This window comes from Diachasma alloeum, unplaced genomic scaffold (assembly GCF_001412515.2).
Source record: "Diachasma alloeum isolate Michigan unplaced genomic scaffold, Dall2.0 Dall_scaffold_00288, whole genome shotgun sequence".
NCBI classification, from domain to species: Eukaryota; Metazoa; Arthropoda; class Insecta; order Hymenoptera; family Braconidae; genus Diachasma; species Diachasma alloeum.
Genome location: NW_021680427.1, coordinates 863,001 through 889,561, shown reverse-complemented (window position 1 = coordinate 889,561; position 26,561 = coordinate 863,001). Strand labels below are relative to the sequence as shown.

Genomic DNA, 26,561 nt, shown 5'->3' with positions numbered 1-26,561 from the left:
AATGAGGCGTTGAAATGTTGATGAAATTTAATAATTTTATTTTCAATACAAAGAGCAATTCTTTCCCTTTGTGAGCCTAAACTGAGCTCAATTTATAAATTTGTTTCTGAATTATGAATAATTTTAAAAAATTCTAAAGTGTCCATTTTCCCTAATATGTTTCTTGCAATAAATAACGTTAAAAGTTAAGTTAAGTGAGTATACAATTAGATATCAGAAAATAGTGGCGGTTCCACTTACGAAGAAAAACAGGACGAGTCCTTTTCGCCGCTACTTATTGATCTTGATCACCAGTATCAACAATTGAAATCATTCGAATTCATCTCACCGGGCAAAACCCTCGCCATACTCTCACCACGCCATCTGGCGAAATCTCCCATCACTAAAATTAAATCGCCCGTCGAGAACTGTGATGATAACTGATATCATGGCGCTCATGTTTTTCTCCATCGCAGAGTAAAAAAAAAATATGCGCGAGAATCAGCTGAACTCCGGCAGTCTCCGGTGCACACCAGGATAATTGTCCCTCAATATTGGGATTGTCAATCAGTCCACGGTGACTACCAACACCTAGAACAATAGACCCATCCTACTTCGTCGATTAATCAACGACAGACCTCGCCGAACTCCCGAAAATGTTCTAGTGTCAAAGATGAATTCTAAAGACAAAGACAACAAGACCATTGATAAACTCAAGCAATTTTTTCGAATAAACAAAGGTGAGTACCCAACAATGAGCCTAGAATCGACAATTAGCGGGATTAAAACCCTGGAACAATCGGTTGTCAGGTAATTACAAGAGTCGAGAGGATTTTACGTTGACGCAGGACATTGAGAAGGTGATAAGCTCTGAGAGCCCAGTGCACCAGCGAACGAAGGCTATCAAAGACCTCTGCGATCCAGTGCTGAATCAACAATGGGAGGACGTGAGTATATTTATTATTGCTTATAAAACCCATCGAGAATTTCCGAAGGACCTCATGAAGATGAATGAATTAGTGGGCATGCACTGAGAGAAAAAATTGGCTCTGCCGAAAAGATAAATGTTCACCTGTACAAAATTTTCGTCTTAAGATTATTATTCCGCACGAGAAAATATTCTGCAGCGAAAAATTGATTCTTTCCACTGGAAAATCTGGCAATTGCATATGAATACATATTTTTTCAAGTAGAATGCCAGGATTCAAATATCATGAAAAGTATCAATAATGTTGATATTTTTGAGCGGAACAAATATATATTCGGCACAGCAAATTTTTTCTCTCAGTGTGCGATAAACCGTTATAAGACGAGTCCAACATCTTTGTTGGATGTCCATTTATCTAAAAATTTAGGGATTCCAGGGGGGAATGTCAAGAGATCTTTGTTATAGCTGGAGAAATTTTTAGTGAAAAATGTCTTTGAGGTTTTCATCTGTAACGACTTGTTTCTGAGATAAATTGACAAGTTTGACGAATGTTTGAATTGATCCATGGTCCATGGTCGTTGATTAGTTATTAATCTATATTGTTTATTAATCACAGCAAAAGTGGTTCTAGAAAAAAATAAAAAGATCTTTTTTTGTAATAAATTTCCAAGAAGAAATATCTGACGTTTTCATTTGCAATGAGTTGTTTTAAAGATGAAAGAGCAAGCTGAGAGAGAGAGAGAGAGAGTGAAAAAAGACCGTATTTTTCTTGTTATCTAATAAAACTCAAGAAATGAATAAATTATTGAGCATGCGATAAATCGTTATAAGACGAGTCCTCTTTGTTAGATGTCCATTTATCTAAAAATTTAGGGATTCTAGGGGAATTTCAAGAAATCTTTATTGTATAAATAATGGATAAATTTTTAGTGAAAAGTGTCTTCGAGATTTTCATCTGTAACGACGTGTTTCTGAGATAAATTGACAAGTTTGAGGAATGTTTGAATTGATCCATGGTCCCTCCATGGTCGTTGATTATTTATTAATCTATATTGTTTCTTAATCGCAGTAAAAGTGATTCTAGCAGAAAACGTAAGGAGATCTTTTTTTGTAATAAATTTACACCAAAAAGTGTCTTTTGACGCTTTCAATTGCAATGAATTATCAGTACTCCGAAATGGTGTTGATTGACTTTGATTATAAACAATATGAAGTGAATTTAAAAGTATACTTATATGTTACACATTTTTTCAATACATAATCAAAGTCGTTTAGGGATGTTTTGACCAAATTCGAGGAATTTCGAGAAGAAAAAATTATAAATAAAATAGATCCAGGACGAAAGCCAACTTGTATGACGGCTCAAAATACTTGTTTTGATTATAAGAGTTACTGAAAAAAAGATGAGAAAAATAAACGGCGACATAATTTTGGAAAATCAAGTTTTTTAATTTTTTTTTTTAAATTCGTGTTATGAGCACCTAGGGATTGAAAAAAAAAAATTCCCAAAATCTGATTGTAGATGGTAAAAAATGGAAAATTTGGAGCCGTCATAAATTAAAATCGTCTGAGCAGACACCGAATTATTGAAGAAAAACTAAAAAACAAATAAAAAATCATATCTCCGGAATGGGCTGTGGAAAAAATCTGAAAAAAATAGAGAGATTATTTTTCCAGCCCCCCGATTGTAGAGAAAATCGAGATCAACATCCAAGAGGGTGAGGGTCACCTGTTGACTTATTTGACATGGAATACTTCATATATATATAACGATCTGCATTATTATATGTAGCGAGACGTATGCAAAAATTCAATAGAAACCCTAGCGAATTCGCCAGAAAATTCTATTGAAATTCTATAGGAATTTTATGGGGTTTCTGTAGAATTTCTACTTGTATTTTGCGCTGATTCTATCGCATATTTGATAGGAAAAGTCAAAATATTTTGAATTTCTGTTCAAATTCTTCTCTTGAGATTTCTTCTATTAGAATTATTGGGCACATATTTTCCAAGTTTATTCCACTCGATTTTGTATTGTTTTACATGACAAAATCCGAGTGAAAAAAAAATAAAAAATTGAAACCCAAGCATTCTTATAGAAAAAATCTCACCAGAAAAATTCAAATAGAAATTCCAAATCTATTGATTTTTTCCTATCGAATACCCCATAGAATCAGCGCAAAAAAACAAATAGAATTTATCAATAGAATCCCAATAGAAATTCTATAGAAACCCCATAAAATTCCTATAGAATTCCAGTATGATTTTCTAGCGAATTCGCTAGGTTTTCTTTGGAATTATTTCATACGCGGATCTGTGCTCGTGAGAATGATGCGATAAATATGAATCTTCAGCAAACATAACCGTAATATTTGAAGATGTTTTCAAAAAAATAAATTCTCCCACGAAAATGATTCTTTGTCAGCGTATTCTCTTCTATTCTATTACCCCCCCCCCCCGTACCAACTCACCTCCACTAAACCCTCTCTTGAACCCCTCAGAGAGCACCCGAGCGTCTCTGGAGCCTAGTAGAAGACCTCCTAAACAAGGACGTCCCCCGCGAGCACCGCCACATAGCCCTGAACTTCCTCTGCTGTCTCGTCCAGGGCCAGTACACGAAGCTCTCCTCCCTGATGCGCGTTAAATTCTTCAAAGTGGTGAAAGACCACGACATCATCGAGGACATAAGCCCTCGCCTGGAGCTCCTCCAAAAGCTCACGGACAACGGCAAAGACATCCTCCACCTCGAGGAGAAAATGGGTCCATTCCTCCTGGAGTGGATGCCAATAGTCACCGGAGGCGATGGCAAACGAGGTGCTGAATTCCTCTCCCTCCTGGTGAACGTCATCAAGTACAACTCTGCGTACATAGACGAGGACATAATATCGGGCCTGGTCCAGTACATCTGCCACCTCTGCTACTACAGCAACAGTTCAGAGGTAGTCTCAGGCTGCTTGGAGACCCTGGACACAATAGTAGGCTACAACATAAACCTTCAATCTGACTCCCTCCAGACCTTCATAACAGCCTTGTGTCGATCAGTGAACGTTGAGAGCTACTGCCAGATCAGCTGGAAGATCATGAGGAAGCTCCTGGGCACTCACATGGGCCACTCAGCCCTGTACACAATGTGCAGACTCCTGCAGGACCCGAATTTCCAGCGAGACGTTCGCCTCCTCCGAGGGGCTGTTTTCTACGTGAACATGGGACTCTGGGGGACCCACAGGATCCCGAAGCTCGAGTGCACCCCCATCTCAGTCCTTCCCTCATTCATCCAAGCCCTGAAGTGCAATCACCCTATCGTCATGTACGAAGTGACTCTCTCGATCCAACGTTTGGTCAACAAATTTGGCCCTGATCTCCAGGAGCCCACCTGGGGGGTTGTCCTCGATATTATCGAACAGGTGATAGCCCACACTGAGACCAGCAACCAGCCAGCCACCAAGCAAGTCTCCTCGAGCCTCCACGAAACGATAAACAGCATTGAGAACCTGGTGGACACTTCCCAGTACAACGGCTGTCTCCAACGGTTCTACGAGCTCGTCGAGAGGTGCTCTGATGCTAGACCTGAGATATCTATCCTCAAGCTCATTGACCACAGGGCTGCCTCCATAGGTCCCACTTACTACAAGTGGCAGTCGAAGCTGGCGACGCTGATGGAACGCTACTACAAGACAGAGACGAGAACCAACATCAGGGTCAAAGTCCTGGACGTTGTGACGAAAGTCATCCAGGTGAACAGGTCCAAGTACGAGGACGAGCTGATAGAGAGGATTGTCGTGCCCTACCTCCAACACGTAGATGTGGATCCAGACATAACGATTCGCAATGTGGCTGCCAATCTCCTCGTCGAGCTCTGCCACGAGTGCGAGACCAAAAGGTGTCTAGAACTCATGGACATCCTTGAGAAGATTATCAACAAACCGTTCACCTCGGACACCCCAATGTCAGCGGATGCTGACATCAAGGACATCAAGACAGCTGTCGTGGGGGTGATAAAGATCTTGGTGGTGAAGATTTATAATCTTCCGTCGAGCCATGCTATTCGTGCCTACAGGATCCTAGTCAGTCATCTGGAGCAGCATTACAAGGACCCCCACATCTTCCACGAGATATCGACCATCAGGTATTTAGTATTTAGTATTCTAGTGTTCGTTGGAGATTACTTTGTTAGAGCTGGATACATTTTGAATACTAAGTGTCGCTTGAAGTTTTCATCTGCATCTTATTGGTTCTGAGATTAATGCACGGAGAGAAATATTCAAGAAAAATTACGGAACATTTCACGTAATCCGCAAGCGAGAATCGTTTTCAGTGAATTTCTATAGGAATATAAGAGAATAAATCTGAAACGTTCAGTAAATTTTCGGGTCTGTCACCGAAAAAATACGAAAAAGTCACGTAATTTTTCTGGAAGTTGTAAAATCTAGCAGAAACTTTAAGATTTATTATGCCTCAGAACATGAAAATTCTTGGATGTTTAAGAATTTTTACGAAAAGTTCCGGAAAAATTACGGAACGTGTTGTTAAAATCTCCCCCTCACGGTGACTCATGGCTAGCCGTGAGGCGTCGGACGGATGAGTCATTTTTACGGAACAGATCGTAGAAATTACGTGACGATTGACACTTTTTATTGAATTTTACTTCGCTCCCAGATTAATTTTTATTGAATATTTCTCTCCGTGTGAACAAGTTTGAATTGGCTCTTCATGGTCATTGTTTATGCTTTCTATTCGATTGAAGTATATAATAGTCTCCACGGACGAAAAAATTCAATAGAAAAACCTATCGAATTCGTTGGAAAATTCTATTGAATTTCTATTGAGCTGTTCTATTAGTTTTTGGCCGATTCTATTGAAATGTTCAATAGAAAATATTCAGTAGAAAAAGTCAATAGAATTCAAGTTTTCTATATAACTCATTTTATTGAGATATTTTCTATAGAATTTCCTCGGCTCAAATTTTCTAAGTTTTTTCGTTTGATTTTTTTGATGAGAAGAAAAGAAAAATGAAATGAAAAAAACATGGAAAATTTGAGTCCAGCAAAATCTATAGGAAATATATGAACAGAATGAGATATATAGAAAAATCGAATTCTGTTAACTTTTTCTATTGAATTTTTTCTATTGAACATGTCAATAGAATCAGCCAAAAACTAATAGAAAGTTTAATAGCAATTCAATAGAATTTTCTAACGAATCCGATAGGTTTTTCTATTAGATTTTTTCGTGTGTCGTCTTGAAAAAAATATATATGATATAAATGACTAGGGGAGTAGGGGACTTTCTCTCAGTGTATGCTCTTATTATGATTTTCTTAAGGATTTTACGATGTAAACATATTAGAGAGATAAAGATAATAATTAATTCTCAATGGCATCTTCTGGGTCACAAATAAGGATGAGGGACAAATCAGGAACGTCTCCTAAATTTTTAAACCTTATTTTCTGATTATATAGAGAGACAACAAATTCGCTTTTTACTCGATTATCAGTAATAAATGATTCCAGCAGAAAATGCGAAAAAACACTGTCGATACATCGTAACTTGATAAGTTGCTAATAAGGAAGGTCTTTTAACATCCTCATTTGAACTCACTTGTCTCTAAGATAATAGAACAAGTTGGAAACTTTTTTGAATTGATTCTTTATATTTCAAGCGAGAAGATGGTAAAATAAACCGTATTTTTCTTATTATTTATTTTACATCGAGAACATCCTAAGGAGCTTATACAGATGAATAAATTAGTGAGCAAGTGATAAACCACTATCAGACGGTTCCAAAACTTTGGTTGAATGCCCATTTATTTCGAGGTTTTAAGAGACTTGTTGTAGCTGGATAAATTTTAAACAAAAGTGTATTTTGAACTTTTCACCTGCAATTAATTGGCTTGCAAATAGAGGAACATGTTTAAATTGACTGTCCATGGTCATTTATGATTTATTCAATTCAATTCGAATCATTTTCTTGATATTGTATATATAAATTATATATAATATAATATAATATAAATAAAATATTATACATACCCTCCTTATTAGAAATTTATCCAATAACGAAACAGTGTTTCTTCGCATTTTCTGCTTTATTACTAATATTAATAAATAATAGATCACATAGTATAAATATAATATAATATAGTATAGTATAATATAACAAATTTGCTTTTGGCTTCATTATTTATTAATCTCATTACCAAGTGCTTCTAACAGAAACTGCACAAACACTTTGCTGCAACTGATCAAATTCCTCACAAAAATTGTATTTCAATGTTCATCAGGTACCTAGTCTTCGAGTGTTTCCTGAAGATTCGAGCCAATTCACTCTATCACCTGGGTTTTCCCGACAGTGTCACCGGGGTCGTGACACACTTCAGTCCTTACTTAGTCCTGGAGCATGCACCCTCGCCCCCCGAGCGCATGTCCTCAGGTGGTGGAGGCAACAGTCCTCCACCCCCACTGAGTCCAGCCCCTCTCCAACACATCTCCTGTCAAGTCACGCATTTATCCCTCGCCCACGCCTGCAAAGCCGTCATCTCCTGCATAAAGCAGGAGAAAGACTGGAAAGTTCTCCAGCTGATCCTGAAGGAGATGCCCCAGGTGATGCAGAACAGGGCGTTGATCCTGTCCAGACACAGCAACGACATCGATTACCTAGCAGCCGCCCTTTGCTCCATGGTCAGTGATAAATCCCTGAGGCTCCCAGAGTCCCTCTACAACGTTCCCCAGAAGTTCACCCTCTCTGACTTTCGAGCCCACGTGTTCCCAGTCCTAGCATCCCTCGCCTCCTACCACGCACACCTGGAGCCAAACCTCCAACAGCGATTGATAAAGTGCCTGGAGGTCGGTCTGACAGCCAAATGTGCCAGCCAATGCGTCACGAGTCTCACCACCTGCACCCTGGAGATGAGGGACGCAATGAACAAACTATTATCCGAAGTCTTATTGAATCTATCGAAGATCTCTGCAACCGTTCACATTGCCATTCCCATTCTGGAGTTTCTGTCGACGCTGACGAGACTTCCCAAGGTATTTGCGAGCTTCATTGGGGACCAATACATGTCTGTCTTCGCAATTCTCCTCCCCTACACGAATCCCTTCAAGTATAATCATTACACGGTCTCCCTGGCGCACCATGTCATCGCAGTTTGGTTCCTGAAGTGTCGTCTGCCCTTCAGAAGAGACTTCGTCAAGTTCATAACGACTGGGCTCAAGGCTAACGTCCTGGTGCCCTTCGAGGAGGGACAGCTGATGAAGAGCGACTTCAGTTCGATCAATGAGGACTCGTCGAACAGAAAAAGAAGCTCGAGTCTTACCGAACAGGGGAGTAGAGGTCGGAGGGAGAGACCGATACTGCAGAATAGGATGTTGGGAGGGGATTTGAAGCCTGAGATCAACGAATCACTCAAGACCTTTCACAACGAGTTGACTGAGACCTGTGTCGACCTCATGGCCAGGTACACGTTCTCCACTTACACAGCTAGGCCCAAGAGGCTACCAGCTGCTGATTTTCTGCTGAAGGAGGGACAGTCCATGACTTGGTTACTTGGCACTCGATTGATCACTATTACGACGAGTGGCTGTAGTAATAAAGCCATGAGGGGTGGGCTCTGTGATAACTGCTGGGTGGCTTGTAAGTCCGCTTCGACGCCTGATTATCTGAGCAGGAGTGGAACGGCGGGGTCTGGGGGCATTCCGAGGAGAACGTCCAGTACTGAGGGCTCCAAGGACGAGAGCAGCAGGCTCTCGAGGCAGTCCTCGTCGAACACCGCAGCCAACTCTCCCACTGAGGAGAATAAGAAGTTGGAGCCTGAGGAGGTGGACAAACAGGGGGATAAACCCAGGGAATTCTCCGGGGAGAATCACAAGTTGGAGAGGACTGAGAAGGACGTGACGCCACTGCAGTCTGAGCCTAATAAACTCGAGCAGATTCTCTGCGATCAGAAGCTGGAGGAGCATTCTCCGTGCGCCTGCTGGTGTCAAGGCTGGGCGGAGATTTACGTGCGAAGACCCACTGGGGACATGTCCTGGATCATGAGGATTCAGAACTCAATGCAGTTTGATGTGCCTCAGGACTTTCCTCTGCAGGATATCACGGCGTTGTACATGCCAATGCCTGAAGTGGCTACGAACAACAGGAGTCAAGAGTCCACGACTACTACGGACTCTCTGGATGATGAGGTGGAGGACAGGTCGGATGGGAACTCGAAGGCGCCAGTGGTGGAGCCTCTGCCCCTCACTCTGGTGAACCCCAAGTCGTCGAGGTCAGAGTCGGGGCCGATTGCCATTCCTGGGTCACCGGGGAGACCCAGTCCCTCTCGTCAGAGCTCGAGGGACAGCACTGAGAGCCTTGAAGATGGGGATGAGGACTCGAGGAGGTCCAGGAACCCTGTCAGGAGGTCCAACTCGAGTCCGGAGATGAGCGCCAGTTGGAAGAATCCTTTTTTGAATAAGGATAAACTGATACTGCAGAATGATCCGCAGACTAACCCGGAGTTTGATGTGAAACTCGATGCTGAACTCAAGAAACACGCGAAGAACGCCTATGGGAAGGATATGAGGGTCAGCTGTGAGGCCATTCCTGAGGAGATCTCGGGGATGGGGACTACGCCACCTGCGGTGGAGCATGCACCGGATCAGATGAATGTTCTCAGGTCGCAACACTCTTATCCAGGTGTGTATATTCGTTTGATCCGTCTTGTTCGTTTTGATCCTGAATGAAAGCTTTGTAATCGTTCAAATTAGTAGCGAAGTGGTAAAACGGTATAAGTCAGGTTTGACTATTGACCAGTTTTCAATGAATATCTCGGAATCTAAGGGAGATAGCAAAAAAACTATATATTTGTCTTTACAGGTGCCACCCAGGGTCCCCACCAGACATCCAGCAGCAGCAGTACCTCCAGCAGCACAAGCAACACAGTGCCAGCCTCCCCAACAGCTCTCACCCAGAGCCAAGCCCCCAGCCACCTCTTCGTCCAAACCCGACAGTCTCAGGTCCTAGGACAGCACCACGTCCAGTCGAAGCCCCCGCAGTCCCCAACCCAGTTATACTCCAGATCCTCCTCCACTTCCGATTCTAGTCTCAAACAAATAGCCCAGAGTATCGACACAAAACCCCCAATCGGTCGGATTTTCGATAAGAAGGAAGAAAGGCCAGACCCATCATCGCTCCCTCCCTTCGCCTTTCGTGATCGAGGCCACACGATTTCAGTGATGTCTCCTGTGAAGCAGTCGAGAGAGTGGGAGAACTTGAGGAGAGGGACGAATCCCCCCTCGAGGATCAAAGAGGCACCCAGAACTGGGATTAATCCCAGTTTCGTTTTTCTCCAGCTGTACCACACTGCACATTTCGGTGCCAGCACTGAGAAGCCTCTCCTCGTGCCCCAGACGACTGCTGTCCAGCGAGCAGTGACGAATCTCGATAGAATTCAGCCCTACGAGACCCACAAAATAGGGGTTCTGTATGTGGGTCCTGGGCAGGCCTCGAATGAAGTGGAAATCCTGGCGAATCAGCACGGATCCTTGAGGTACACTGAATTCCTCCAGAGACTTGGGACACTCATCAGACTCAGAGATGCCGACGAGAACGTTTTCCTCGGGGGGTTGGACCGAAATGGAGAGAATGGCAACTTTGCGTACATATGGCAGGACGACGTCACTCAAGTTGCTTTTCACGTGGCCACCCTGATGCCCACCAAATCCAGTGATCCCAAGTGCACTTCGAAAAAACAACACATTGGAAACAATTATGTTTCCGTGGTTTACAATGAGAGTGGGGAGCAGTACAATATTCAGACGGTCAAGGGACAGTTCAATTATGCATGTGTCGTGATACAACCGCTTGATCATGGGACTAATCAGGTGACTGTGCAGGCGAGGGAGGAACTCGCTGAACATATTGGCCACAGTGAGCCGAAGATCATTTCTGATCAGAATCTGGCGATTCTGTCCAGGCAGCTGGCGCTACATGCTAATGTGAGTAGAGAAATTTATCAGAGGCTCTGTAACTTGTGATCTGTGGAGAAAATTTCCGCGACAAAATAACCGACGACAATTTGTCCGTTGATAAATTTCTCACCGACAATTTTCCCCACATCTGGTATTCCGGAGGTACAAAATAACCACCGACAAATTTTCCGGAAATTTCATTTAGATTTCATCCTCTTCACGGACGAAAAAATTTAATAGAAAAACCTATCGAATTCGTTGGAAAATTCTATTGAATTTCTATTGAACTGTTCTATTAGTTTTTGACCGATTCTATTGAAATGTTCAATAGAAATATTCAGTAGAAAAAGTCAATAGAATTTAATTTTACCATATAACTTATTCTATTGAGATATTTTCTATAGAATTTCCTCGGCTCAAATTTTCTGTTTTTACCAAGGATAAATTGTGGGCAGAACAGATGTCAACAATACAATTCTTGTTGGAAATTTTGTCGCGGAAATTTTGTCCGCGGATCATAAAGCGTGTTACCTTTATCCGGAAGGTGTGGAGTGAGTTGAGTAGGACCGGAATATGCCTATTTTTACATTTTTGTTTCCGAATGGAAGCATTGTAGTCGTTCAAATTTAAGTTTCGGATTTTTGTCAGGGATACCCATATCCAAAAATTATAATAACCGTTAAATTATTAAGCAATCAATTAGTTAATTTCACTCTTAAATTTTAATTATTGGAGTAATTATCAATTTAAATATTCAAATTCCGAGTTATTTATTAATCAGTAATTTAGTTAGGATGATTGACAATTATTCGGATAATCGAAAATTCCCTATAAGAAATTTAGTAGAATAGAATCCTTTATTTCCTTGATGCTACATCACTTGTTAATTGTTACTGAACTGAATTGTAATTGAACTGTTACACTTTTACGTCTACACAAGCGAGAGAAAAATATCTCCAATAACACTTCAATAGGGATTCTTACTCTGACAGCCGTCGGGGTAAGACGTATCAGTAAATCGCTCCGTGTACCGATACAAAGTGTCAAGAGTGCGCGAGACAAATAAATAATTTTCCCGTGTTATGCAGGTCGCTCTGACTCTGCGTAACACAAAACCTTTCCCAGTTTTTTTTATTTTTTCTATTTCCGCCAGTGTGAAATAAAAAAAAATCAAAATGAACCCTAACGATAACGAAAATACCGATGTGACAAACGGAACAGCGACTAATGGAAACGACAATGGCACCAGACCAAGGACCACGCAATCACCGATGACTTACTCACGTGCAGTAACCGAAACCAATCTAGGCAAAGACCATGGCATATCCATTGATGCAATTCCAGGAGTCCCGAAGGACGAGTACGCTTACTGTGTGGGTGATTTTATTGGCCCAGAAAACTTATTAACGGTAGCACGAACGAAAGGGAGAATTATAATCTTCGTGAAAACCACTGAACTCGTAGACTTGTTGACGACAGATACTACCGAATTATCGATCGAGGGAGTCGAGTTGAGGATTAAACCTCTTGTTGCCAAAACAAAACGGGTAATCCTCTCTGACGTGTGTCCCTCTCTACTCAATGTTGAAATCGAAAAAAAATTCGCTGAACTGAGATTTAAAGTCACATCAAACGTCACAACACTGAAAGCGGCTTTAAAGAACCCGGCTTACAGCCATGTCCTATCCGACCGTCGACAATTATATATTGAACAACAAGACGCACTCATACTCCCAGAAACAATGAACATTAATTACCAAGGCAACAACTATTTGATCTACGTCTCAGCTGAGAACCCAGCGTGCTTCAACGGCAGGAAAGTTGGACATTTCTCTCGTAATTGTCCAAATCGAAACCGAGAACAGCAGAGCATGGATACAGGGGAAACTGCCGATGACAGCACCCAGCTGTCACAACAGTCTCAAGCGATATCTGGGCTATTGACTACACAAGCTCCCGAGGTACCGACAACCGCTGCTTGTGAGGTAAATAACACCCCACCCACGGAAAGTCTCACCGAAAGTGCTAATAACAGTGACATGGAAGCTGAATTCAAGGATGCAAAGGACAAAAGGACCCTCTCGGAGGATGATCTCAGTGGAGTCGGATCCGCTCTCGAAAACGAAGATCCCGACGACGACTTCGCTACTCCAAAACCGGTAGCGAAAAAACCTAAAAAGGGATTGAAGGCGAGGGCGAAACTCGACGAGAAATTCATCAGGACCAACTCAGCTCGTCTACAGAAGAACTTCACGGAGATAACAGAGACCCACGGACTCAATTACGATGACTTTGTTTCATTGGTTTTTAGATTGCCACGCGAGAAAGACCCATTGCCTCTCATCGACATCTGGCCGCAAAGCCCTGGCCAGTTGGACGGATTTCTCTCGTGTTGCTATCCGTATGTTGACAAGGCAGCACTCAAGGGACGAATCACGGGAATCCGCAGCCGTCTCACGAACCTGGAATACGAATCTGACTCATCTGGGAGTCAACACCAATAATCTCGCGATGTCATTCTTCACCAGCCAGTTCCAACATACAGACTCAGACGGCATCAGGATTCTCTATTGGAATGTTAGAGGACTTCGATGCCATCACGAAGACATCATTGTAGCCTCCGAGTACGCAGACATCATACTTCTTGTGGAGACTAAATTGAACCCAATGGACCAGCGGAAATACAATGTACCAGGTTTTCATCTCTATAGACAAGACAAAGATGTAATGAGCAGCTTACGTTAGGAACAATCTAACGATAAAATTCATAGACGACATTCCACTCATCCATCACACTGTGGAAACACTTGGTTTCGAGGTAACAAATGTCACTCCTGTACCCAGTATATTCGACATTACCTCTATACGGACAGATTGGGAAAAACTCAAGATGTTACTCGATGAATCCTATGTTCTTTTCCTAACGCACTCCTTTGACTCATTGAATCCTGTAGAAAAGTATGAATTTTTCATTGACAATATTAAACAGAATGTTTCCCAATGTACGCCGAAACGTAAAAAAGTAACAGCCAAAAAACAAGAATCCTGTTAGATGGTGGGACGAGGAGTGCGCTAGGGTCTCAAGACTAAGGACCGCGACGTACAAAAAATGGAAGTACCGTGAAAACATGCAAGACGTAATCGCGTATAATAGAGCGGTTGCCACCGCCCGGAAAACATTTAAACATAAAAGAAAACTCGATTTCATCAAATTCGCTTCCGGACTGAATTCAAGAATTAACCTAGGTTATGTATGGAACACCTGCAAAGTTTTAAACAATGCATGGGTAAATCCCAGACACGGACAGCAAAGAGATTTTGATGAAATTGGGCGACAGACCGAGAAAATGATTGACAAACTGGCTTCGCCTCCTAACCCAATTCCACCTACCTTAGATCACCGTCATACCGATCCCGATTTACTCCCACCATCATCACAAAGCACATTCTTAGAATGTCCATTTGATTTCACCGAGTTTAATACAGCCCTCAGTTCCAGGAAAAATAAATCATCTCCGGGAATGGACGGTATCACGTACGAGCTAATCAAGGCTCTACCAAATAAAATCAAACTGATATTACTCGATATTTTCAACGAAATGTACTCGGTAGGAGAATTTCCCCAAACCTGGAACTAATCATCCCAAAACCGAATAAAACAGGAGTCAGGCCGATTTCCCTAACATCCTGCGTATTGAAGCTTTTCGAAACGATGGTGAAAAATCGACTGCAATGGTGGACGGAACATGAAAAGATCCTTCCCAACTGCCAGACAGGTTTCAGGGCGGGCCTCTCTTGTAGAGACAACCTCAGTAACCTGCTTGTTCATGTTGAGGATAGTTTCAGGGACCAGGTTCACACAGTGGCAGCATTTCTTGATATCAAAGGGGCGTTTGATGATGTCAATCCCGATATATTACTTGAAGAAATGGCACGAATTAACTGCCCACAGAGCATACTTCGTTTCGCCAAGTTTCTTACGCACGAGAGATTTATCCGTTGTATCCATCTTGGTGACGAGAGTAAGAGGGTCTGCAAGGGGGTACCACAAGGTGGTGTGCTCTCTCCCTTATTATTCACGATACACGTGAGAAACCTGACTCACCGCCTAGACAGTTCAATAGGGGTATCAATGTTCGCTGATGACATAGAATTGTATACGTGTGTCAGAGGCGAACATAACAACGTTATAGTTCTTGAGCGAGCGGTGGGTCAGGTGAATCGCAATCTCCAGTCGCTGGGACTAGAGCTCGCCCCCGAAAAAACCGTCTTACTCCGATTCAGTAAAAAGGGATCACCCCCCGAAGCAACAAAATTACGTGTTGGAAATATAATTGTTCAGTCCAGTCTCACTGCAAAATTTTTAGGAGTGCATTTCGATCAGAGACTCAAGTTTAACTATCACATAGGTAAAATACAAGAAAAGTGCTTGAAAGCTCTTAATATTGTCAAATTTCTGCGTCGCACATGGTGGGGGTCAGATCCTCAAACGCTGGTCTTATTGTACAAAAGTTTTATTCGCTCATTAATAGATTATGGGCCATCTGTTTACTATCCGAATACTAAACACCTCGCTTCTAAACTAGAATCCATTTAATATGCAGCTATAAGACTAGCCCTTGGTTATAGACGGTCTACCCCCACCAATGTGTTAATAGGTGAATCCAAACTCACACTTATTCAAGACAGCCAGCTACCTAAAAACATTTCTCACCAAGATACTATCCAATCATTCCTCACAAATGTACCAAACCATTAAGCAACTATTCCACATTAACGAAATCACCTCACGACCCAGCGACCGACACCTCACAAAACAAATCATAGAACTGTTACCCAAAGAAAGACTCATAGACAATCACGACAATTTTAATGTATTTAATTATAGCTACGAAATTAGTTCTTTATCCATAGAATTTGATAAAGAAATAGGGCCAGAAGCCATACAATCCAATAATGCCAATGAATACGTGTCCAATGAAATCGAAAATAAATATCCAGACCACTACTGTATATTTATAGACGGAAGTAAAGACTCGAACACAGAACACGTTGGAGCAGCATGTTTTTGCCCAGACCTGAACATTGAGAAGTCGATACAATTAAACAAAGAGATGTCAGTCTTTACCTCTGAATGCATAGCAATAAACCTAGCAATGGACATAATATTAGAGTACCCAAACAAAAACTTTTTCATTCTCTCCGACTCTCTTAGTACACTCCAGAGCTTAGAATCAAGAAAACTAGTCGCAAAAACAAATAGTTCCATCCTTGAAATAAAAAGGAAATTTTCCGAGTTTCACAATGAAGATAAAGACCATGGAAAAATTATTTTCGCCTGGGTGCCGGCTCATGTAGAGATTGAAGGGAATGAGAAAGCGGATATATTGGCAAAAAACGCAGATAGTGATGGGAATACGGAATGCCGAATACCATACACAGATCTCAAATGTATTTTTAAAGCAGAAGAGAAAAGTAACACCGTCACAAAGATAAAAAAAACAAACCGAAGAAATTGGAAAAAGAAAAGGAAAAGGCGTGCAATATTTCGACAAATATTACAAAGAATCATTTCGACCCTGGTACCAGGGAAATAAATCATCTAGAGAACTCATTGTCAGAGTAAATAGAATAAGAGCGGACCATTACCACCTTAACGCCTCACTCGAAAGAATGAGAATAATCCCCGATGGAAGCTGCACCTGCGGGGCAGAATCACAAGACATCGACCACATACTATGGCAATGTTCTCTTCTGAATTCCCAAAGATTCGAACTATTGGCTAAATTGAGATCTCTGAAATATTTCTCTCCATACTGGACCTTCCAGTTTATGGTGGCAACCGACTCCGAAGCTCTTACAGCAATAGATAAATTCTTTACAAAATGTAACCTTCAAATTTAACCAAAATGTAAAAGAAAAGGGTAAAAGGAAAAAAAAAAGCAATGTAAAAAAGTAATTGTATAAGATTTCACCGACAATGTAAATAACCCTCATGTGGGTTCTATACTATAAACCAATAAAAAAAAAACACTTCAATAAATTTTTTTTCTATCAATAATGTGTAAAAACTAATGATAATATCACAGTATCACAATTTAAGCGATTGTTCTATTTCTAGTTTCTTACAATTTCTTATCATCATAGTCTCTCAACACTCTCTCTATCTTAGCTAGCCCCACACACAACGATACATTTACTTCGGCTTCTAGGGCAACTAGTAACTTCTTCCTCCAGCTTCTTTGGTTTGTCTTTCCTCTCTAGCCTGACCACCAGTCTCCATCTGATACTTTCAGTCTTCGCATAAGAAATTTAGTATTATTTACTTAATACAAAATTTACAGTTCCATATTATTGAATATTTATTGAATCATTTTTTTCAAATGTAGATATTGTTGAGCCTCATCCATCAACATTAATTAAAATTAAATTCATGTATTATATTTGTGCCTCCGACTGGAAGCTGTGTAATCGCTCATACAACGGTGATACAAAAATGATTTTTTAAATCGTAAAATAAACGCAAGTACGATTGCGTTCATGCTTAACAGTAGTTTCGTATTTCTATGCCTTCAGCTTGCTTCCATGGTGTCTTCATCCCTGAAACAAAACGGCCACAATCCATACGCATCAAACTGGCTCGAACGTCTGCGTCACATAAAACGACTGAGGAAACGCATCCAAGACACAGCTAACAGTAATCCGGATGGTCCAAATGATGAGTCCTCGTCCAGACCGAATAAGAGAGTTCAGATGGACGATTTCACCGAGTACACAACATGATTCAGCTTTGTGATTTATTGATGGAGATCTATTTGCTGATATTTTTTGTGCAAAAGAACATTCTTATACGTTAATAATGAATGAAAAATGTGAATTGATACAAGATGCTTTTGCCATCATTATTGGTCCTCCTTTATCGATTCCTAATTCGATAGACAATGTCCAGATGCATCCATTCAATATCTCTACATCCAACTTTGGAGGGATCGAGATAGAAAATTTCCCTGGTCCTCCAACGAGACTGATTAAAGTAGTATGAATAAACTCCAGATGAGTCGTTGAGTGTAACGAAGAAAAATGAATTAAAAAACGCAAAAGAAAAATTTTTCATCATTGATAATTTTCCACATGAATTCTAACTTTGATGAGTGTAAGAAATTGATCCATCAAATTCCTTCTTGAATTAATTTTTCCCTAAAAATTGCAGGCGGCTGTATCTTTGATACAGCCATAATTGTACGTGGATACGTCCATCGTCTTTCCTTCTGTCTCGAATTTCTTAGAAACTCCTTGCATTTCCTCGAATTTTATGGAAACTTTGAATTCTCTTGAATTTTCTAGAAACTACTTAAATTCCCTCGAATTTTCTAGAAATTCCCTGAATTTCCTTGAAATTTCTAAAAACTCCTTGAATTTTATCGAAATTTTAAAACTTCTCGAATTACCTTGAAATGTCTAGAATTTTCTAGAATTCCAATAGATGGCGCTGCACATAAGGATCGTTTCCCAAAATGACCCTATTGAAACCATAGACGTATCCACGTCAATAATTGTCTCTCGTTTGACTAAGGTGTTTCGGCATAACACGCCATTTCCGACACGCAGAAACATAAATAATTTATTACAAAACGTTGACACTGACGATAATTTCCATATTGGGCATAGCGTTTTTCTTCATTTTTGCAGATTTTTCAACATTTTTTCTAGATTTTAATCTACTCCCCAACCTCAGAACGTTCATGTTCTCAGCCTGTGTTGTAGTCGCACTTCTAGATTAGTTATTATCAATAAAACTAGACTGCCGATTGAACAAAAACTCGGCCGGAATTTTTCTATTCATATTAACTTTCGCTTAGAATTTGTTCCAGATTTTAATATTCAAAATTCAAGTTATGCCTATACCACTTTAAGGATATTCAAATAGTTCGGGCAATTTTTACAGGAGAAATCCTCTTCAGAGTTTATAGAATAGACCAAAAATATTTTTTACGTGTAATATCAACCTTAGTTTCCGAACATTCTTTCGAGAAAACGATTTTTGAAAAAACGAAATTCATCAGATTGCATCCATAAGAGCTGTACACTCCCACTTCAGTTCACATACTCATTAGTTTTTGGCCGATTCTATTGTAATGTTCAATAGAAAGAATTCTACCGCAAAAGTCAATAGATTTCGATTTTTCTATAGGGGAGAGGGCGCCCAGAGAACAATTTTTACGAATCTCATCTAAAAGTCCCTAGCAAGACCGGTAAATATCCGGAAATTTATCGGTAAATTGTTAGCTGGGCGGGGTAAAATGGACACTTTTTTTTTAGAAATATTCATAACTCAGCCAGAGATTTATGAATTAAGCTCAGTTCAGGTTCCTCACGAAGGAGAATAATTCTGCTTTCAACTGAAAAATGAAATTATTCCATGTGATCAATTATTCAACACGTCATGAACATTTTAAAAAAGTCAAAAGTGTCCATTCTACCCCACCCTCCCCTATAACGTATTCTATTGAGATATTTTCATATCGAATTTCTTAGAAACGCTTAGAAAATTTGAGTCCAGGAAATTCTATAGAAAATATCCAAACAGAATGAGTTACATACAAAAATCGAATCCTATTGACTGTTTCTACAGAATACTGTCTATTGAACATTTCAATAGAATCGGCCAAAAAATAATAGAAAGTTCAATAGAAATCGAATAGAATTTTCTAACGAATTCTCTAGGTTTTTTTATTAAACGAGATTAGGGCGCGCGCTCCGCGCGCGTATGTCCTATTGCATGGGGATCAATGTATGTCAATTGTAGTAAATAATGTTATATTAGATTTCTGAAGTTAATATCAAGTTTTTCAGAGGAAAAATTTCTGGAATGTATTGTATTTTTTTATATACAATACATCCAGTGTTACGTTTTTTGAAGCCAATCTATTCGGCGTATTGTGTCATTAGATTTTTTATAAATGATGATAGCATACATTATAGATAGTACGATAATTCTATACTATATTATATATACTATGTGTAATATACAATATACAGGGTGTCCCATCTGAAAAGATGCGGTTAAATATCTCTCAAGGGAGGCGGGTAACAAAAAAATGTTTCATACAAAAATTGTAGGGTTTCAAGAGGTATGTACACAAAAATTGATAAAAAACAATGCTGAAGTGCATTAATTAATTAATTGTTGCTATTTGCACGGTTAATTGCTTGGAAATTTGTAAATAAATGAAATAGTACATTACGTAACTAGTGTGGAAAGCAGGCGGTTACTCACGAGGGCGGCGCAGCCGCCCGAGTGATACCGTCTGCTGTATCACTGGAATAAATAATAATGGAATATGTGTAGATCGATTCAGGGGTCAATTCTGAGTCGATCTATGACTACGAATTTTGACCCCACTTTTCCACCCTCTACTACCTCTATCCAACATGGCCGACACGGTCATAAAAAAATATTTTCACACGTATGTGTAGATCGATTCAGGGGTCAATTCTGAGTCGATCTATGACTATGAATTTGGACCCCACTTTTCCACCCCCAACTACCCCTATCCAACATGGCCGACACGGTCAAAAAATGTTTTCACACGTATGTGTAGATCGATTCAGCGGTCAATTCTGAGTCGATCTATGACAATGAATTTGGGCCCCACTTTTCCACCCCCAACTACTCCTGTCCAATATGGCCGACACGGCCATAAAAAAATGTCTCCCCACGCATGTGCAGATCGATTTAGGGCTCAATACTGAGTCGATCTCTAACCATGAATTTTCACATGTTTCCACCCCCAACTACCCCTTTCGAAGGTGACTGATACGGTCATAACAAAATGTCGTCACACATTATAATTCCTAGATACTTTCAATTGAGGAGTGCTTTACTTGACTAGCTAGACGCTATGGGCAATCCGACCTCCTGAGATAAATACCATATTTTATGTCTGTGCCTTCGGCTTGACCCTTCGGAGATTACCTTGCGTATCCTAACCATGGAAAATGCCCAAAGTGTCAGAAAATGGCTCCATCTGTGAGGGAATAGGGGAACCTGGATCCGAGTTTCAAGTGCCGCTAGTGACGGATGGCGTCATCCACAGATCAGTACATTTTCGTTTCCTAAGCGTGCATATGTGCAAAAAGGTTGTTGTAACGTTCGTTAGAAAATTTGCGCACGATAAGTGCGTTAATTCCATCAAAAGCAAAGGCTCAAAGGTAGGTTATTCCCTTTGTCCTTTTTTCCTGTTCTTTTTGTTTTTCTAGTAGGGATTAGGGTACAAGACAGCGAGAATTCAGCGAATTTCGCCTANATCAGTACATTTTCGTTTCCTAAGCGTGCATATGTGCAAAAAACGTTGTTGTAACGTTCGTTAGAAAATTTACGCACGATAAGTGCGTTAATTCCATCAAAAGCAAAGGCTCAAAGGTAGGTTATTCCCTTTGTCCTTTTTTCCTGTTCTTTTTGTTTTTCTAGTAGGGATTAGGGTACAAGACAGCGAGAATTCAGCGAACTTCGCCTACCAGTGCCGACCGCCATTTTCGGTAACATTTGGATCGGTAGCTAAACCGAACGTTCAGCAACGGGCAAGTCGCTGGTTTCACCTCGACCCCTGTTGCAACTCGCTGGCATCCCCTCGAGTAGAATGAACGATTAGCATTAGGGAAGTCGCTGGTTTCACCTCGACCCCTCTTGCAGCTCGCTGGCATTCCCTCGAGCAAACATGAACGTTCAACATCTGGGAGGCCGCTGGCTTTTCACCTCGGTTTTTTATGGCTCGCAGGCACCCCCTCGAGCAAGGACGATTGATAGCTGAGCCATCACATACATATCAAATATAATTAACATTGGCACAAAGTCACGCCCGGAACCGTTGGAACGCTGGTTTCACCACGTTCCCTAACCTATCAATGTGTTTGGTTCGCGGACTTCGTCTCGAACTCACATGCTAGGTTGCAGGGGGCCCCTATGGGCTCTTTTCTAACCTTGCCTCTGCTCGTAGATAACTCTCGATCATTGGCCTGATTTTTGTGTTTTTCAGAATGGATTCAATTCCAGAGATTACGGTGAAGGAGTTGCTGGGCGAAGCTGCGGAGACAGAGGNCTTGCCTCTGCTCGTAGATAACTCTCGATCATTGGCCTGATTTTTGTGTTTTTCAGAATGGATTCAATTCCAGAGATTACGGTGAAGGAGTTGCTGAGCGAAGCTGCGGAGACAGAGGAGAAGGATGCGGTGCTGGACCGGTTAAAATCGCTAGCTATTTCTACTCTCCCTGAGAGATGGCTGGGGATGAAGATACCCATCCTTTCCATATCGGATTTGTTTGGAGAGGTCAAGAAAGTTCCGAACGAAGTTCTTTCCAAGGTCAAATTCGCACTCCCGACGGTGGAGTTGGCGAGGGGTTTCGACCCGGAATGCTCGTCCCTCAGTGAGGAAGCATACGATAATATAAAGCTCTGGATGCTGGGTTGGCCCTTCGGTAGGGCATTAGTCACGAGTCCTCCTACCTTGATCAATCAAATACGGGGGTCCTCATCGGAGGCACAATCCTTCCTCAAGCTGATAAAACCAGTGAGTCATCTGTTTATTTCTCGTCCTGAAGCAGACCAAACACTTCAGGGGAATAATAGGAAGGAGGATGAAAAGATTGATGAGGATCTCAAGGACGAGGTTATGCCAGAACACAAGCAGGCGCGTCGTAGCTCGTTTGAGTCGCAGGTCATCTCATTGATCAGAGATCTGAGTGATAAGGTCGAGAAAATCCAGGACTCGGTGGGCCACACTTGTCATAAGGCTGGAAGTTCCGGATCAGAGGTTTGTTATTCTGATGGGGAAGAGTCTTGGTTCTCAGAGAATGGTCAGGAGGCATCCCAGGGGAGATCCAGTCCTACTACTACTTTTATGGATTTAGATCTATGCCTGGCTCCTCAGGTGAAGGAGTGTGAACCCCTCATCCCAGCTCCAGATCCAGAAATTAAAGCGCAGGGAATCGCTTGTCAGAAGCTGGGCTCCTCGTCTTGGGATAAGATAAGATACAAAGACGTCCAAAAGAAGCTACAGGCTTCCCCAGTGTTCGACAGTCTCAAAGTGAATAGCCAGTTGGGTCTATTTGCCCCGAAATCTTACAGCTCCTCTGTCCTGGCCAGAGCGGATGCTATGGCGGGTACGTTCACTCATGGTCTGCTCCTACAGAGACAGAAGCTATCGTCGGCTGTTAAATCCTTGGTGACGAATCATCCTCAGATGATAGAGGACATCAAGGAGGCGTTCCTTGGGGAGTCATCAGTAAAATCAGTCTCGGATGACTTGCTGCACTTCGCTTGTGCTCGTAGAGCGGAGATCATTGGGTTGAGAAGAGGTTTCTTGAAACCTGGGAACCCTCATCAGGCTCTGAAACTTTCAGAGATTCCACCATCAGAGTCGCACCTTCAACCTTCGACAAATCTGTCGGAGTTCTTAAATCAACAGGGCGCTGTGGAGAAGGTCTTTTTTCGCAAGAAAGCGCCCTTTCATGCCAGAGAGCCCGGTGATAATCGGTCGAAGTCCCAACCAATGGCCAAAAGCCAACCTCAGCCGCGCACTTCAAAGCAATCCAACAGATTCTCATCCAACCGCTCTCGGAAGCCCCTCCCCACTCTAAAGATGAGAACTACGAACCAAGATCTTCGAAGAACTCCTCAAGAACTCGAGGTGAACCTTCGAAGAAGAAGCCTCGAAGTCTTCAAAGAGCATGACTATCCGTTCGAAGGAGGTCAGCTCAACAGGTTCATTCCCCAGTGGGAAAAATTGGACGCTCNAACCCATCTTAAGTATTTTAAAAGGGTATACAATCCCATTCACAAAGAAACCTCCAACGATTCCGCTCACCAGGGCGAACGTAATGAAATATTCAACCAAGGAATCCCCGCAAATGTCCAAAAAAATGGAGGAGATGCTACTCCAGAAGGTGATCGAGAAGACGAGTTGGGAAACAGGTTTCATATCTCCAATGTTTTTGCTACCAAAGTCGGATGGGAAATTTCGACAGATCTTCAATCTTCGAGCTCTAAACGAGTATCTTCATCCTCCAAAATTCCGGCTGATCAGCCAGCGCAAGGTGCCTCTGTTTCTCCAAGCAGGCGACTTCTTGGCGAATATAGAACTCTCTCAAGCATATCTACATGTGCCAATCAAGGAAAGCCACCGCACATATCTCTGTCTGTCCTACAAAAACCAGTTGTACAACGTAACCTGCTTGCCGTTCGGGCTGTCGACACCCCCGGTAGGCTTTTCAAGGATTACCAATTGGATAGCGGGAGCTCTGCGTCAGAAGGGAATCCGAGTTCTAGTTTATCTAGACGACTTCCTCTTCGCTCATCAGGACGCCGAGACGTTGCGAGATCAGATCGAATTTGTGACGGGCCTTCTTCACTCCTTGGGCTGGGTGATAAACTCCCAGAAGTCTATGATCTCCCCGGCTCACAGGATCGAGTTCCTGGGGATCTGGTGGGACACCGAGCGCAACGAGATGGCTCTCCCCGAAGACAAGAAGTCTCGGATTCTTCGACTCTTGGAGAGGCTTTTGAGCTCGGGAATTTGGACGTGGGAATTGGCGAGTTCACTCCTAGGGATGTTGAACTTCGCAGCGATTGTGACACCCCTGGGAAGACTGTTCTCCCGTCAACTCCAGCGGGGCTGTCGCCGCCTTTCAAAGATCACCCCCAAGAAGGAGGCCCCTCTTCTTTTCTGGAGCAGCCAGGACTGCTCATGGTGGAAAGAAAATATTCATCAGACGAGTCCAATTTTCCGAGAAGAACCCGATATCTTCCTAACGACAGATGCTTCCCAGACCGGCTGGGGTTTTCAACTGGAAAGTTTTCATCAGGCGGGGAAGTGGTCCCCGGATCAGTTAGAGTGGCACATAAACCGCAAGGAGCTCTTCACGGTCTTGCTGGCGGTTCAGACTTTCAAAGACTATCTGAGGAACCGGTCAGTCATGTTGCAGGCGGACAACAAGACAGCTGCCGCTTACATCAGGAATCAAGGGGGAACACGTTCGCAACCGCTCTTGAGTCTAGTCAAGGAGCTTCTGATTTTTTTGAATCAGTACAGAATTCATCTGGTCCCATTCTTTCTGCCGAGGATACTCAACACAGTGGCCGACAGACTCTCAAGAGACCTCCCACTCCCGGACTGGCATCTGAGCTCCGAGATCCTACAAAAGGTCTTCGAGAAGTGGGGGTCGCCACAGATCGATTCATTTGCAACAGCTCGCTTGAAGATAACCCCGAGTTACGTTTCACTGGAGGCAAACGACCACGGCGCAGTGTTCATAAATGCCTTCAGCAGGACATGGAATGTGGAATTAGAATGGATATTTCCTCCTCCGCCTCTGATTCCCAAGGCTCTCCGACACTTGAACTGGGCGAAAGAGATCTTCCTTCTAGTTGCTCCGAGGTGGGAAAGGACGTTCTGGAGGGGAGATCTAAAGAAAAGAAGTCTGGACGCTCCGTTCCAGCTTCGAGATCTCGAGAACCACCTTGTAGACGTAACAACGGGGTTTCCCCCTCAGAAAGTCGAAAAGCTAGTTTTGGAGGTTTGGAAGGTACGAGGTGAGGTCAGTTAGTGAGCGGACTATCGGAGACGGATGTTAGTCTTGTGGGTTCGGCTTGGAGGAAGTCCTCTTAGAAAACTTATACGTCTATTTGGAACCAGTGGTTTTCTTGGTGTAAAGTAAATGGAGTTTCGTCGGATGATCCCAGTCCTCAGCAACTGGTCACGTATCTGAGCTTTTTATTCTCGAATAAAAACTTGGCTTATAGCTCAATTCTGAATCACAAGTCGGTGATTTGTTCACTCAATAATCCTGGGGGAGGGACCAACTTGAGCGTTCATCCGCTGGTGAGGTCAAAGGCTTAGAAATATTTTCAAGGAAGCGGATATCGTGGCGAGTCCAGGTTCTATCAGATCTGCGGTAGCATCGCATAACTATCAAAAAGAGATGGATTTGGACGAGCTCCTCAAGAGAGGAAACTGGAAAGGAGCAAATAATTTCTTTAAGCATTACTGCAAGTCGGTAGAGAGACCTAGTGTTCCAATTTCGAAGGGTTCTCTGACTGGGAGCTTCACACCAGTCTAGTACCGAATATGTTTCTTTATATTTTTTCATTCCATGTACTTTCTGTATGGAAAATAAAATGTTTATTCTCAAAGTACATGAGGTCACAATACATTTTCAAGTGCCGGCAGACTATAGACATCTCTCCGAAGGGTCAAGCCGAAGGCACAGACATAAAATAGAACCGTTTTCCCCCCGAAGGGAAGAAAACGTATATTTTAGGTCTTGCCGAGGCTTGACCCGAGTAAGGCCTTGCCGCCAACGGGAGCATGAGGAATGGCTTTTATCTATTCCTCATGTTTCGGAGATAATACTGATCTGTGGATGACGACATCCGTCACTAGCCGCACTTGAAACTCGGATCCAGGTTCCCCTATTCCCTCACAGATGGAGCCATTTTCTGACATTTTGGGCATTTTGCATGGTTAGGATACGCAAGGTAATCTCCGAAGGGTCAAGCCTCTTCCCTTCGGGGGGAAAACGGTTCTATTAACCTTTTTTCGGGAGCATGCTGTATTTTCAATAAAAGTAAAACGCAAATCACTATTCATAATCAGTCTTTTTATTCTCATGTGTATTAATGTCTTTCGGTAATTTTTAAGACCATATGATAC

The 26,561-nt window shown here is 42.1% G+C and overlaps 1 protein-coding gene across 1 annotated transcript; it reads left to right on the top strand.

Moving 5' to 3' along the window:
• The first annotated feature begins 483 nt into the window (after positions 1 to 483).
• LOC107038819 (tuberin) lies at positions 484 to 17,735 on the top strand. Its single transcript, XM_015258112.2, has 6 exons — positions 484 to 719; positions 790 to 926; positions 3,409 to 5,033; positions 7,188 to 9,580; positions 9,761 to 10,881; positions 17,431 to 17,735. The coding sequence occupies exons 1-6, from the start codon at positions 653 to 655 to the stop codon at positions 17,635 to 17,637; spliced, it is 5,550 nt and encodes a 1,849-aa protein (XP_015113598.1). The 5' UTR covers positions 484 to 652; the 3' UTR covers positions 17,638 to 17,735.
• Positions 17,736 to 26,561: the final 8,826 nt, after the last annotated feature.

Bases quoted from the DNA above. Each gene is read 5' to 3' on its own strand.
- LOC107038819 (XM_015258112.2), top strand. From the start codon at position 653: ATGAATTCTAAAGACAAAGACAACAAGACCATTGATAAACTCAAGCAA. The intron at 927-3,408 runs GTGAGTATATTT...TGAACCCCTCAG, and splicing joins TGAATCAACAATGGGAGGAC to AGAGCACCCGAGCGTCTCTG. The intron at 10,882-17,430 runs GTGAGTAGAGAA...CTATGCCTTCAG, and splicing joins AGCTGGCGCTACATGCTAAT to CTTGCTTCCATGGTGTCTTC.